The sequence below is a fragment of the Bombyx mandarina genome, chromosome 15 (assembly GCF_030267445.1).
Source record: "Bombyx mandarina strain Sakado chromosome 15, ASM3026744v2".
Taxonomy (NCBI): domain Eukaryota; kingdom Metazoa; phylum Arthropoda; class Insecta; order Lepidoptera; family Bombycidae; genus Bombyx; species Bombyx mandarina.
Genome location: NC_143221.1, coordinates 4,998,240 through 5,012,655, shown reverse-complemented (window position 1 = coordinate 5,012,655; position 14,416 = coordinate 4,998,240). Strand labels below are relative to the sequence as shown.

General features: G+C 39.2%; 3 protein-coding genes across 3 annotated transcripts; 1 reads left to right on the top strand and 2 right to left on the bottom strand.

The window, feature by feature from the left end:
- Positions 1–913: 913 nt before the first annotated feature.
- On the top strand, positions 914–2,047 carry LOC114245496 (uncharacterized). Its single transcript, XM_028177677.2, has one exon. The coding sequence runs from the start codon at positions 995–997 to the stop codon at positions 1,592–1,594; it is 600 nt and encodes a 199-aa protein (XP_028033478.1). The 5' UTR covers positions 914–994; the 3' UTR covers positions 1,595–2,047.
- A 48-nt stretch (positions 2,048–2,095) lies between these two features.
- Positions 2,096–4,896, bottom strand: LOC114245457 (uncharacterized). The gene has a single exon (XM_028177629.2). The coding sequence runs from the start codon at positions 4,295–4,297 to the stop codon at positions 2,627–2,629; it is 1,671 nt and encodes a 556-aa protein (XP_028033430.2). The 5' UTR covers positions 4,298–4,896; the 3' UTR covers positions 2,096–2,626.
- A 5,562-nt stretch (positions 4,897–10,458) lies between these two features.
- Positions 10,459–13,941, bottom strand: LOC149501425 (uncharacterized). The gene has a single exon (XM_089733029.1). It carries the CDS (start codon positions 13,527–13,529, stop codon positions 10,626–10,628), a length of 2,904 nt encoding a protein of 967 aa, XP_089589155.1. The 5' UTR covers positions 13,530–13,941; the 3' UTR covers positions 10,459–10,625.
- Between the last annotated feature and the right edge of the window lie 475 nt (positions 13,942–14,416).

The following is a 14,416-nucleotide window of genomic DNA, read 5'->3' as shown; positions in this document are numbered from 1 at the left end:
AAACCAGGTGTGTTGCTAGCATTGGCCCTAGCAAGAGCAGTGCTTCGCAGAATCTACCACCAGATTGGAAACGCGACCCACTGAGAAGATCCGGCGAGAAACTCAGTGGGCTGTGTCTATATGTTAATTCACTCGTCGAGCCCTTCGTCGCAAGCGCCGGGTTCAACGAGGAAGGTGACCGGTGTTTGTGGTACCTAAAGGCATCGTTAATGGATCGGGAGGATCCGAGATGACTATTTTTCATAATTTCAACTAACTGCTTTAAAGACACAATAACACTAAAGCTATTTCAGCAGATGGCGTTGTTAAGCCACTTATAAAAAAACCGAGCATAGCTTGGTCATCGTCTAGCAGGAAAATATAAATATAATTTATGCTGTGGCACCTTTGCTTTTAATAAACTAAAAAATGAATTACCAATAAAGGTAGTAGTTAATAAAATGGAATGCGATTACCTAATTATCATACTATTAGGGAGGGTAAAGGTAAAGACACAATCTCTGTATTTAAAAGTGTCCGTCAAAATGCGTTGATGATAGCACCTGTCCATTGGTGTAATTTCAGAGAAAGCCTCAAAAATTTACTGAATTTTTACATTCAGCACAATTCATTTCGTTTACAACAATTACATTCAAATCACTTAACTTCGTATACTAGCGGTATTTTAATGGGTTTTAATGGTTTAATGGTACAGGTGAAGCTTTTCGGTTTCATTAAAGTCACCACAGTAAATTCCTACTAATTTATTGAGAGCTACTTTAAGTCTTAATATCGAATACTTGCGGTGTTTTAATTTTTTTATCAATTTCATCTTACATCTACGACAGACTACAACCTATTACAAAAAATCGTCTGTATGGGCATTATTTCTCTTGTGTATCTAAGAGACAAATTAGCAAAAAAACTGAAACTAAAGTATTATCTATGGAAAATACAATAATATATATTTAGCATGTTTTGGAAGTTTAGAATTTTTAAGATTAAAAATATATAGATGAGTTTACATCTAGAAGAAGCAAACGAAACGCAACAATTAATGCAGAATGAAGGTGAAGATGACGAACAAAAGATACCACAAAGTGCGACTTCGCCTGTCACGAGTAATAAGATATCAAGCGAAGCCGCAAGTTTAACATCAAAAAACCATGAAAAAGTACTCACCAGTACTGGTAACAGTCTAAACGAATCCACGAAGGTGTCGTACGTAAATGAAAGACGTCTTCAAAGAGATTTTATGCGCTCGAACTATACCAATAGACCCAAGAACATACCAAAAGAAACCCCAGATGTTAAGAACATGGAGAAAGCACTACTTGAGCTATTAGATGATTTTCACACAGGAAAGTTAAGTGCTTTTGGATCGGGTTGTAGCATGGAACAAATGATTAACATAAGAGATCAACAGGAGCACTTAGCCAGGTTGCATTTCCGTTTGTGTGCTGATGTAGATAAACCCACAGAAGATAATTTTGAAAATTCAGCATCTAGAGATAAAATGGAACAGCTTGTTAAAAGCTTGGAACAGTTGTCGAATTCTATAGAAAGACTACATTGTGACACAAATCCATGTAGCAGTACTGAAGAAAAACCATAACTTAAAATTTATTTTATTTCATGTATTTTCAAGTAGTATAGTAACTTTGTAACATGTAGGTGTTTAATATTTTTTTGTATTAAAAATTTATATTATCACTTAGAAAATGTTCCAATCCAATTACCTATTATATTATATTACTTAGCTTTACAAAACTGATCAATTTCACACATTAATATTGTGTTCTGTTTTGTTTTTAAATATTATTTCATGTTTAATACTAGTTGAATGATAATCCAAAAATATATTTTATGTTTTCAAGAATTGTTACAATTGAATTACATCAAGGAGATATGTGTCAAATATATTCTTAAGTCTAATTTGTTTATCTGTTAATGACTGAAATTGACACATCAATCCACACTGGAAGAACTTTGTACATAGTGCTGTATTTATTATTCTATTTAGACTTTAATTTAAATTGGTGATTAATAAAGTATAACCAAAATTAAATTTCCTGTGTCAGTATTTATTAAAAAAGAGTGCAAGTATAGAATCAAGTTTTTATGATACTGGTCTTTATTATGTATATCAATAAAATTCTACTTTCTAATTTTTTTGACAAACTGTTGGATTAAAAATAATGTAAGAGTTATGTTCTTAAAGCAATATTAGCAGTTAAAAAAAAAGTTAATGAAGACAGTAATATTGTTTTAGTTAACCGACGTTGTATACAAATGCTTTAAACATTATAATTGCATAACTTCTTTTGTGTTTTTAATCATTTTACATTAATATATATCAGATGATATAATAATTTTCAACTAATGGAAAGATAAAGCATTCTATCACAAGACTTAAAACTCCTGGTAATCTTCTACTTCCCCTATCATTGCTTGTGATTAATACTACTAGACTAATTTACTTTAACAATCGTTTCCCACATATCAATCCTAATTCCAGTCAAGCTCTGTTGGTACCACAGGCTGTATGTGCCAGTTTTAGATTTTAATGTAAAAGTCAATGGTAAATAATCTATGCTAATACAATATGTTGAGGAAGTAAGTGAACTATTTGAACATGTTTTTATAATCACAAAAAGATTGGATGATAAGAGTGTTTATTACGAAGATATTTTCGGCAAGTTGGACACCTTTTCTTGTTGCTTTGTTTGAAAGCAGCATCTATACATTTCTTACAAAATAAATGACCACATATGGTTGATACTATGTTATTATTTAAAAGAGAATCTAAACAGATTGGGCAATCTCCTATACCTGTCCTAGGTTTTTCAGTTTGGATTTTATTTGAATCTTCACAAATAGATGTTTCTACAAGTAATCTTTTACTACTGTTTGATACTTTATTGTTCAAAGTTAAGGATTCTTTGGTGAGATTAATAGATTCTATAGCATTATTTGCAGAACTATTTTGAGTTGAATAATTGACATTCCCAACAGATGTATTTGTAGAAATAGCCCTACAATTTGTAGGTATTGGTGAATGATTTGTATCTAGCAAAATGCTAATTACATCTGAATCGTCCAACACTTCAATGAATTGATTATTTGTCTTTGTATTAGTGATCTTAGACGTAAATCTTTCTGGTCTAACATCTTTTAAGAAGTTTGAATTTTCAAATATAATTTCAACACATTCACATTCTTCTTGAGGTTGTAATGTTGTTATTACATTTTTGGAGTAATCGTTGTCATCATCGATAATTACAGTTATGTCATTTTTGGCTGGCAGATACGTTTTCTTAACTTTATTTTTTTTTATAACTTCAGTATTTTGTTTTTTGTCATTTTCACCTATATTTGTTTTGTCCTCGTCAATTACAAAAGCCTCATCAATAATCTGAATGTCATTGTCAGTACTATCTATATTCTCAATTAGTATTGGTTTTGCTTTCTCAACTTCATTTTTGTGGTCACTAAGTTCAATCAGCACATCACTATAGTTAAAAGAATCATTTGTTTCTGGCAAATGTTTTGTTTCTATAGCACATATAAAACTATTAGACAAAATATCATCATTTTTCATAATTGTTTCCATATCTGTAGATGTACTTGGCAGAGGTGAAAATTTTTGACATGTGCCATAATCATAAATAATTGTTTTATCACTGCAGTCACTATCATTTTCGTCTTCATTACGCCCACTGTTGTTTGATTTGTTAAGTTTTTCAGCAGTTAGTTTGACTTTTGAGTCCACATGGTTTATTCTTTTACATTCATCAAATGGTATTTCATCCGTTTCATCAGTTAAGTCAATGGTACAATCATTTTCGTTCGAAACAAATTGTGTAGATTTTTTTATTTCAAATAATTTATCATTTGAGAACTTTGTATATAATCCACTGGCTTGTTCTTGTGTTTGAGAGAAGGAGTCTTGTGTATTCAAGCTTTCCTTATATGTTGATTCAATAGTTTGAGCGTTTGGGTATTTAGGTATGTCTTTAAATACAGTAGGTGAAAATTGTAACTGTAAGTCTTGAGAACTCTGATTATTATTAACAGCAGAAGTGTTTGAATTGATATCTATTGAATTATCATCAGAATCTTCGAACATTCGCTCTAAATCGACAAGAGACGGCAAAGGTCTCGCATTACTGCAGCGCCTTGATTTTTTATTAGTAAACTTATATTTTGACTTCATAGTGGTTTTTGTAGCTGCTGGGTATAATTTCTTACTAGAATTATTTCCTTTTTCAAGCATTTCGTGAATATTAATAGTACGTTTTTTATTGTTGAAATACATTTTTTATTAACGAATTAGCATTTTATTTGTATTTTTTTATTATCCACAATCTATATAATACAATTTATGTACCTTAATTAATATACCATGGTACGGAGTTAAGTCTGTGGTGATTTTTGTTTGTGTATTAATTGTTTTTAAATATGTTTAAACAACTTCAAGAGTACCTAGGTTCTTAGATCCGAACGCGTTAGTATGTTAAAGTATGTTTTAAATAATTTGCTTGTTTATGTACTCTTCTGCTCTGTTATCTTAGTGATAATGGAGAATGGCAATATTGACAATCGTTGCAATCGTAACTTTGCTCTTTGGCTTTTTGGCTATGTCCCTCTTTTTGACCCATTGGTGTCAGGATCATAGATAATAAATTATGGTTAGGTCAGGATATTAACCGTTATTTTTCTTAATACCGGTAAAATGGGGCGATTAGGGACAAATTCCAACTTTATGACCAATTTTAAGGTAGTTGTTGATGTATATAATGCTATATCAGAATCAAAACAATTGAGTCTTGGGGGCATCTTTGTTGTCCAATTTAAAACTATGCAACTAGCATTCCAGTTTAAGCAAAAAAGCAAAAATAGGCGTAATCCCTATTTACCCGCAAATTGCAGTTAATTGGGACGAAATGAGAAATTTGCTAGGGGTGGCACTACTGGTTTTAATTAATTTATTTATTTAGTTGCACCAACAAAGTGATCATCAATAAAAAACATTGAAAAACTGACAAAAGTACATGGCAGATGTCACCTCAATTATAGGTGCAATCGACAGCGCATTAACAACAATATATATATATATATATATATATATAACTAAAACTTGATTACATTTATTTACTTATGATTAATTTATATTTACTTGGGAAATGATCCGCGACAGATTTCTCCTGTAAGTTGTGCAACAATTAAAAAAAACATCTATTTCATCACTTAAAAATAGTTCAGCGCAATCGGACAATTCCGAGTGAACATTGACGGAGACCACGCTACCGTGGACATTATTGTAGTCCCAAAGGATTCTGTATACGGCAGAGTAAGCACCTAAATTCGAACGAGTGGGCTTTCTTATAAACGGTTTATATTTCTTCGTTCTTGGTAAGTACTTAGGGGCTGATATTTTTATTTGGGTTAAGTGATTAGGTGTGTTGGTTATTCCATGGATTAATCAGATGAATACCCCCACTCTGAAAAAATATTACATATTTTATTATGTATTACTTAGACATTTTTGTCCACCTTGAGATTTCATTGTTCTTGTTACATGTCTGTGCAAAATCGACTTACTTATATTAAATTGCTTAGCTATTTCAACTAAAGACTTATTCCCAATTTCATAGGCTTCTATTGCTGTTTTTAATATTAAGGGATCATATCTCTTATAAGGTTTTGCACTCTTTGATACGTACGCGCGAGGCATATCTAAAAATAGAAAACAATACGTAACTGATAATATAAATATTTACCAAACAATAAAATAACACATTGATAATTTTGAATAAAAGTTTTAGACAAAAACATTATGAATAAACCAAATTCTTACGAAAAATTTAAAAAATATTGTTATAACTACATAGACAACCCTACAAACCTGTACCTATTTATACTTAGGTCGTTTCCATTTCACGTATTCTCATCCCAATTGACCCCTTTTTCTTTGTTATTTGTATCTAAGACGTCCCCAATATCCCCAGAAACAACAGATTTTTTCATGTATTTTTATTTTATAAAATACATTAAAACCAATAACAACTGAGACTTACCTTTAATATGTATGATGGTTCAAACACAAAATAACGTTTATAAATCACAGTCGTCTTCTATTATTATCAAATAAATAAAAGAGAGCAGTTTCTAGCACTAAAATAATGACCACCACAGGAAGTTAATTTGAAACGCGATTTTTTATAAGTTAGCAGCTATTATCATGCATACTCAGAGTTGCTTTGTAAACTTTCAACATTCTACTATTAAACTACAAAAATGGAAAATTTTGCAACGAATATAATATTAATATTGAGCGTCGAAAGATTTTCCCGGTTTTTTCCCGATTCGCCTCTGAATCCCTAATCGTCCCATTTTACGGTATAGATTTTTAATTAGTTTTTTGTACCTGAAAAGGCAAAGGGAACGAATCCTTCAATGAACGTGGCAATTAAATATGACGTTAAAAATTCAGATGAGGTGATGTGAAGGGCACATTCTTACCAAAAGTCGGGTAATAACCTGTTCCGATTAACTGTTTCCGATTATTGCCAGAAATCGCCAAAGTAGTAGTTTAACCTGATGGATCAGTTACTGGTTACTGGAACCCATAGATATCTACAACGTAAATGCGGCACCTGCCTTGAGATATAACTTCTAAGGTCTCAAGTACAGTTACAACGGCTGCCCCACCCTTCAAACCGAAACGCATTACTGCTTCATTGCAGAAATAGGCAGGGTGGTGGTACCTACCCATGCGGACTCACAAGAGGTTCTACAACCAGTAAATTGGGTCGTAAGCTCGTCTACCTTGCGTCTTGGTCGTCTGACACTTTTGTTGTGGGCGTGGTTTTGTGGGCCTTTTGACCACCTTTCCAATTTTCGAATTTTCTACATATAAAATGCCCCTCAAATGTTTAATACAGTGTCCGTGAGAGTGTCAGGACGCTACCTCACGGCACCGATGTGTCACAATCATCCCCTTATCGTTTCTGCACTGCACTCCTGATCCAACTCACATAGTAGTCAACTTTCGACAACATTGCCACGATCTGTAGGATCCCGCTGATCCACTCTCAGTTGGAGGCTAATACTTTTAATGGTAGCAGCGGCAAAGCGTATGTTATAATATTCGTTAAACTTGATGAAAAGTTCGCCCATGGAAACTGGAAAGGCCTCAGGACCACCAACAATTAAAAAATGATATCAGAGTGAATCAATTATTTTGGGCGAGTTATGGTTCAATAATAACAGTTTCTAAATTCTGTGAATATTTCGATTTATCTGTCTTCCAAGATCTTGATTTTTTCACTTCAATATTTCAATTGCGATAGGAAAAAACAACTACAACAAAGCACGAAGAAGTTTTATTTTTATTGCTTATATGGGTGGACGAGCTTACAGCCCATCTGGTGTTAAGTGGTTACCGGAGCCCATAGGCAACTACAACGGAAATGTGCCATCTAGCTTGAGATATAAGTTCTAAGATCTCAGTATAGTTACAACGGCTGCCCCACCCTTCAAACCGAAACGAACCCGTGGGGACTCACAAGAGGTCCGACCACCAGTAATTACGTAAATTATACTTTTGCGGATTTGATTTTTATTACACGATGCTATTCCGTCACCGTAGAAGTCAATCGTGAACATTTGTTAATTACGTATTTCATGAGAAAAAGAGGTATTTGCCTATGGAACGGGCCCGGTGCATCGCTAGATGAATGCACCGGACGTCTTGTCCTTTAGGCCACGACGACAAGTGCAGTACTACGTAAGTTAAGTGTAAGGTCATTGTTTCTGCAAGCTTTCTGAACTATTTTAAGTGACAAACATTATTTATTCGTGTAGTGTTAAATTATAATTATTTAAAAACAGAACAGAAATCTGGCAACATCTGCCAGCGATAGCTAGGTATAGCGTATATTTCAAGAAGTCTACGTTTAACTTTCCAACATCTTCCCTTTGCGACAAGGATCGATGACTAACACGTTTCTCATCCATACTAATATATAAATCTACAGTGGTTTTTACGGATGTTCCGTTATAACTACTAAACCATGCATCCGATTGCCTTGAAACTTGGTATTCATTTAGAAAATACATGTACTTTTTTTATTTTTTTGTATTGCTTAGATGAATGGACGAGCTCACAGCCCACCTGGTGTTAAGTGGTTACTGGAGCCCATAGACATTTACAACGTAAATGCGTCACCCACCTCGAGATATAAGTTCTAAGATCTCAGTATAGTTACAACGGCTACCCCACCCTTCGAACCGAAACGCATTACTGCTTCACGGCGGAAATAGTTGGGGTGATGGTACCTACCCGTGCAGATTCACAAGAGGTTCTACCACCAGTGATAACGCAAATTATAATTTAGCGGGTTTGGTTTTTATTACACGATGTTATTCCTTCACCGTGGAAGTCAATCGTGAACATTTGTTGAGTCCGTATTTCATTAGAAAAATTGGTAGCAGCCTGCGGGATTCGAACACCGGTGCATCGCTACATACGAATGCAGCGGACGTCTTATCCTTTAGGCCACGACGACTTACGTACTTAATGGATAGGCTAATATTTATATGGGTGTTGGACTCCCTAATAATAATGACAATAAATAATAATGTTAATTTGAAATCCCCAGCGAAACGGGCGAGTACGGCCAGTAGTTTGATAATGCTCGGTTCCTTCAAACAAGAAACGATTGCTTTTACTTACACCGTAGCATGTTCTACGAGGCGTAAGTCAAAACCGTACTTATAGAAAACGGTTCGCATACTGTGGTGTTCGTATTTCTGGGGTCAAATGTAGATAATTAAGTAAATGTTGGTTTCTAGTTTTCCGTCTAAAAATATATATGTCGGCAGCTGCGTCAGGGATGGCTAAGCGGTAGTTTCCGTTATCACTCGTATTTGGTTGAACTCAGTTTATAAAAAGTCAATAAAACCTTTTGAATACTAATTATTGAAACTCAACACACACAACTTTCACAAAGACAGGATAAACCGACAGTTTCGTTGCACATACCGACAGACCGACTGACTGACTGACTGACTGACTGACTGCTAGAGACTCACTGACTGAGACGGACACAATGACTGTCTGACACGGAATGCCACGACTCTGTCCACGTACCGACATTTTATAACTGTGGCGTTACGGAGTCTACCCTTCATTTTGTGATATTTATCAAAACAACATTTCATCATTTAAAATAATAATCAAAACCACCGTCATAATATTACTAAAAGTCGTCAACCACGACACGGCCATTCTGTCACTTTGACGTTTGTGTATCGTTGATATTCCGAACTATTGACCCGGATGCGACATATATATAAACAACAACGTACTCGTTGACAATGTTACGAGCCGTTTAAAACTTGATTACGGCCTGAAATTGATCCGTGGTCCTAGTGAACAGACCGTGGTGTAGTTAAGTTTTACAAGTTTTGTTTCTAAAACAATGCTCGATGCGCTCCAAAGATAGCTGGCTATGCACTGTGTTAGATGATAGACTTCGTTAGTGAGAAGATATTTAAATAATTAATCATATGTGGTAGGACCTCGTGAGTCCGCACGGGTAGGCACCACCGCCCTGCCTATTTCTGTCGTGAAGCAGTAATGCGTTTCGGTTTGAAGGGTGGGGCAGCCGTTGTAACTATACTGATACCTTAGGACTTATATCTCAAGGTGGGTGGCGCATTTACGTTGTAGATGTCTATGGGCTTCAGTAACTAACACCAGGTGGGCTGTGAGCTCGTCCACCCATCTAAGCAATAAAAAAAAGTTACGTTACGTCCTATACAATAATAATTAGTAAAATCGAAGTTATTTCATAATTTATATATTGTATTAAATGGGCAGATTATCTCCCGTGCCGTGCTCACCGGAGCCCATAGACATCAAGAAGTGAAGGCCGCTGCTCGTCTTGCGCCATGAGGCTTATTACGTGATAGTGTCTGTGCTATTGGCATGGGTTCATATACGTCCGTTAAACCGGCTTCTGGACGAGTAGAGTCTTCTCTGCACACACGAAAGTCTGCCTAATGCTCTTAGTTTTAGGGTTTTTTATGGCGCAGAAACGTAGACGGTTCGCCTCAAACACTGGCGCGTAAAATCGATGCATCGAGATATGGTAGTAGCGGTGAATGATTGCATCCCTTGGATGGCGTTTAGGACCAACGTCTCGATCCAGGTGGCACTTTTTTTTTATTGCCCTTGTATGCAGGGAGACGAGCATACGGCCCACGTGATGGTGAGTGGTTACCGTTGCCCATGGACTTCAGCAATCCCAGGGGCAGAGCCAAGCCGCTACCTACCGCTTAATACTCTCCACAAGCCTCGTTTGAAGAAAATTGAGCAGACATTATCGTCGACTGTACATATCAGGTGGGCCGTATGCTCGTCTGCCTACAAGGGCAATAAAATATATATTTTTGTGTTGTCCAGCTGGAGCACTGGGTATGAATACTGCAGAGGGTCCCACAAACAAGTTCGAAAAGGAATGGTAGCGAGCGAGGTGCGGACGTATTCTCGTGTGTATGCTTCGGTGGTTGCGGGTGAACTCTCGGCGCCAGTAAAGGCGCACGCGCGGCTTGCCAAAAGGAAAGCCACTCGGTCGCTACTCTTTGAATCGCGCCGGGAACCGACAACGAGAGTCCCTGATTGGTCGCGGCGCGCGATCAGACGCGGCTGCCGACGCGGCAGGCGTTAGGGTTGCTATATACTCCCCCTCTAGTCCTGGAGAACGCCCTCGCTCCTGGACTAGGACATCAACAGCCTTAGCTGGGCGTCCACGTTTCCTCTTAGGAATCACAGGTTTGGGTAAGGAGTCTTTGTTACCGTGGTAACAGGTAAGGTCTTGGGTATGGTATTTCCCTAATATAATATCAGGCGGTTTCTTTGAAGGATTTAAACAGTATGGGAGTACTGATATTGGTGTATGCTCACCTGTTTCGTTGCGATGCTCGGCAAACGGAGTTGGACCTCCCCCTGCTCTGAAGATGTGTGCGTGCCTGTCCAGTACGTCGGCGAGCGCTTGCCGCTCAGCTGGCGTAAGGTGAGTACCTTCGTCATCTCTAAGGATGTCTGTAGCGGCGCAGGAAACTTTGCGCGACTTAGGTTCGAAACACAGATTATACTTTACCATCGCATCATCACTGAAGAACCAAACCTCTTCTTTGAAGTCGATTACTACTCCAGCTGCGGTAATAAAATCTATTCCTAATAACGTTTCATTATTGGTGGATTCAGGAAATATGAGGAATGGAGTGGAAATAATTGTCGTCTCTAGGCGTACATCGAGTGTGGTGGTAAAAACGTCCATAATGCGCACCACACCGTCGGCAAGTCTGACTCGTTGAGAGGAAACGCGGAGAGGATGGTTGTTCTGCTGGAGGAGAGCGTATAGCGTATGACCCGCGATGCAGTGTTTTGCAGCTGTGTCTATTAAAGCGGTGCCGTCAAAACCCAGTATATTTATGTTAAAAATCGGCCGTACGTCACGACCAATAGGGGGTCCCGTAAGATCGTCATCTCCGCCGCAACCATAAAAACAATCAAATCCCATTACATCACGCTTATTCCCATATTTTGTAAAATTCGGGTTTATCCCGTTTTTATCAAAATAATTTTCAAATAATGGTATACAAATCTTACTGTCGCCCGGACATCTTTGATGAACAAAATTTGAATCCTCTGCGACCGTGCAGATTAATGTTTGACATTGCCCGTTTGCATTGGCATTGCGGCAAAGATGTCCGTCGACGCTAGAAAACCTATCCAAATTATTATTTTTGTTGAAAAAAAAATTATCATTTTTACGTTCGGCAACCAAAGAGTTAACATTTTTAGTTGTGGCGGCTGAAGGGTTAACGTGAGTAATGTTTTCGCTCGGACTATTATTATTTTTGCGATCGTCACTCGATCGATTACATGTTATGCATTTCGTGTTGCATGCAATGATATTGTGGTTCTTTTCTCGAGAAGAACCTGGGCGATCAATACGAGGTCGATCGGAATTATCACTGTTATCAATAACCTTAAACCGCGAACGATTTGAATTATGGACAGCAAAATTATAATTTTGTGGAATTCGCCGCTGTTTATACTGTGTGTAGGTATCAGTGCATGCATCACTATTTGGCAAAATAGGTATACAAGTTTCATGCACTAAATTAGAACTATGAATATGGTCTTTTACTGATTTGTCGTTTTCAAATTCAAAACACACTTTTGAATCGACACAATAAAATGACTGATCACTTTTAACTTCACTTTCACTAGATTTCGAGTGAGTTTTATTTTTAAATAAGTTACTATGAGATTGATCACCTTGTTTTGAATCTAACTTACGACAATGGTTCTTCTCGTGACCGAAGAAATGGCAATACGAACATTTCGGGCGTCGCTTCCTTTCGACGGAGTCAAATATACGCGGCGTTCCGGGAACAAGCGGCGGCTGCGTCGCGGGCTCGTGGCCGGGGGCGGCGCCGCTCGGAGCGCACGCGGCCGTGCGCGCTGCAACTGCTGGTGGACGGCGGGTGCGTCCGGTGCCGGTCGTCGACTCGTATGGTTTTCTTGCTAATTCTCCCGTCGGTCTTGAGGCATCGTGCTCGTAGCGAAGTTCGTCCGTCGCGTCTTCAATTTGGCGCGCTCTTTGCAGGAGCACGTCGAATGAACTTACTTCGTCGCGGCGAAGTCTCTCCCGTACGCGGCGGCTGAGGAGTCCGTAGATCATGTCCAGCTGGACTTTCTCGCTTAGGTCGCCGGCAGGTAGCTTCGCGAGAAGAGCACGCGTCGCAGCGATAAAACGGTCCGTTCTTTCATCGTTTTGTTGACCTCGTTTGAATAGTTGAGCGTATATACGGTGTGGAGGTCTGCGATCACCGAAAGCGTCTCGTAGGGCTGATACGGCATCGCACCACGAAGATATGGAGGACTTCACACCCAGCCACCAGACGGCAGCGTCGCCGCACAACATCATGGACAATCCCCGGACGGCGTTCTCATCCGAGATGTCGGAGCAGTCGCGATACGCCTCAGCCGCATCCAGGAAGGCATCAAGCGACTCACCTGCAGTCCCACTAAAGCGCGCGGTACATCGGGCGAAGTTCGCATGTGCATGTGATGCGGGCACTGGTGTTGATGTGTTGTGCCGTATCGTTTCAAATAATGATTCCAAAATCTCTGTTTGGCTCCGCTGTAGTGCCTCTATTATTGTTGACACGTGCTCGCTGGAGAAGGTGGCTTCGGCGGGGGCCACGTGGCTGTCGCCGGATCGGTTGTGGTGATTGGAGCGCGAGGCGTCAGCAGCGCCGATTTCGCAGGCGGGAGACGCGCTCGTAGATGCTTCTCGAAAGGACTCGTAGATTGTGCGCGAGGCGTCGCCGGCGCCATTTTCTTGGGCGGCGGACGCGCTCGGGGAGACCGATCGCGGGACGCGGACAGACGACGGGTCCGTTGCGTCATCATCCCTGCGATTTCGGCTAGCACGGTTATCACTTCGAGTGTTCACCATGATCATGAGTTCACAATTTTATTTGCAATACCGGTACGATTCGTCGACTCACCGCTAGATTTTCCTTACCACGTTGAGGCGCCAGTTTTGTGTTGTCCTCCTTACCACGTTGAGGCGCCAGTTTTGTGTTGTCCAGCTGGAGCACTGGGTATGAATACTCCAGAGGGTCCCACAAACAAGTTCGAAAAGGAATGGTAGCGAGCGAGGTGCGGACGTATTCTCGTGTGTATGCTTCGGTGGTTGCGGGTGAACTCTCGGCGCCAGTAAAGGCGCACGCGCGGCTTGCCAAAAGGAAAGCCACTCGGTCGCTACTCTTTGAATCGCGCCGGGAACCGACAACGAGAGTCCCTGATTGGTCGCGGCGCGCGATCAGACGCGGCTGCCGACGCGGCAGGCGTTAGGGTTGCTATAATATATATATATACACTCAAATATTTCGGACACGTTGTTTCAAATAACGACTCGTTGTACAGGGCCAGGTGGAGAGCAAGTGGTTATTCGGTCAATCATTTACGCATTGGACAGACCTTGTCATCAAAGCTGCGACACAATCTTCCATGGTCCAAGGTTTCAGAGAGGTTGATGACCGCGACAAGTGGATGCGCATAGCGGGGGCTGCTTCATTCAAAGAAAATGCAGGGTTATCAACCACGACCGGTATCACGAGTGTACGAATAAGGAGAAAAAACGGGAGGTATCCATGTTTTTGGAAGAGATTCAAAGTTTTTTAGGTTACCTCCCAGTCCTAATTCTTCGGTATTAGCGTATACAACTTTACATGTCATCACTTAGTGAAACTATTTGTCTTCATACTTGTGGAAAATCGATCTCATGTCTTAATTTAACAAGCTATAACTAGATATTTTATGTTAATTTCGTGAATACCAAGACGC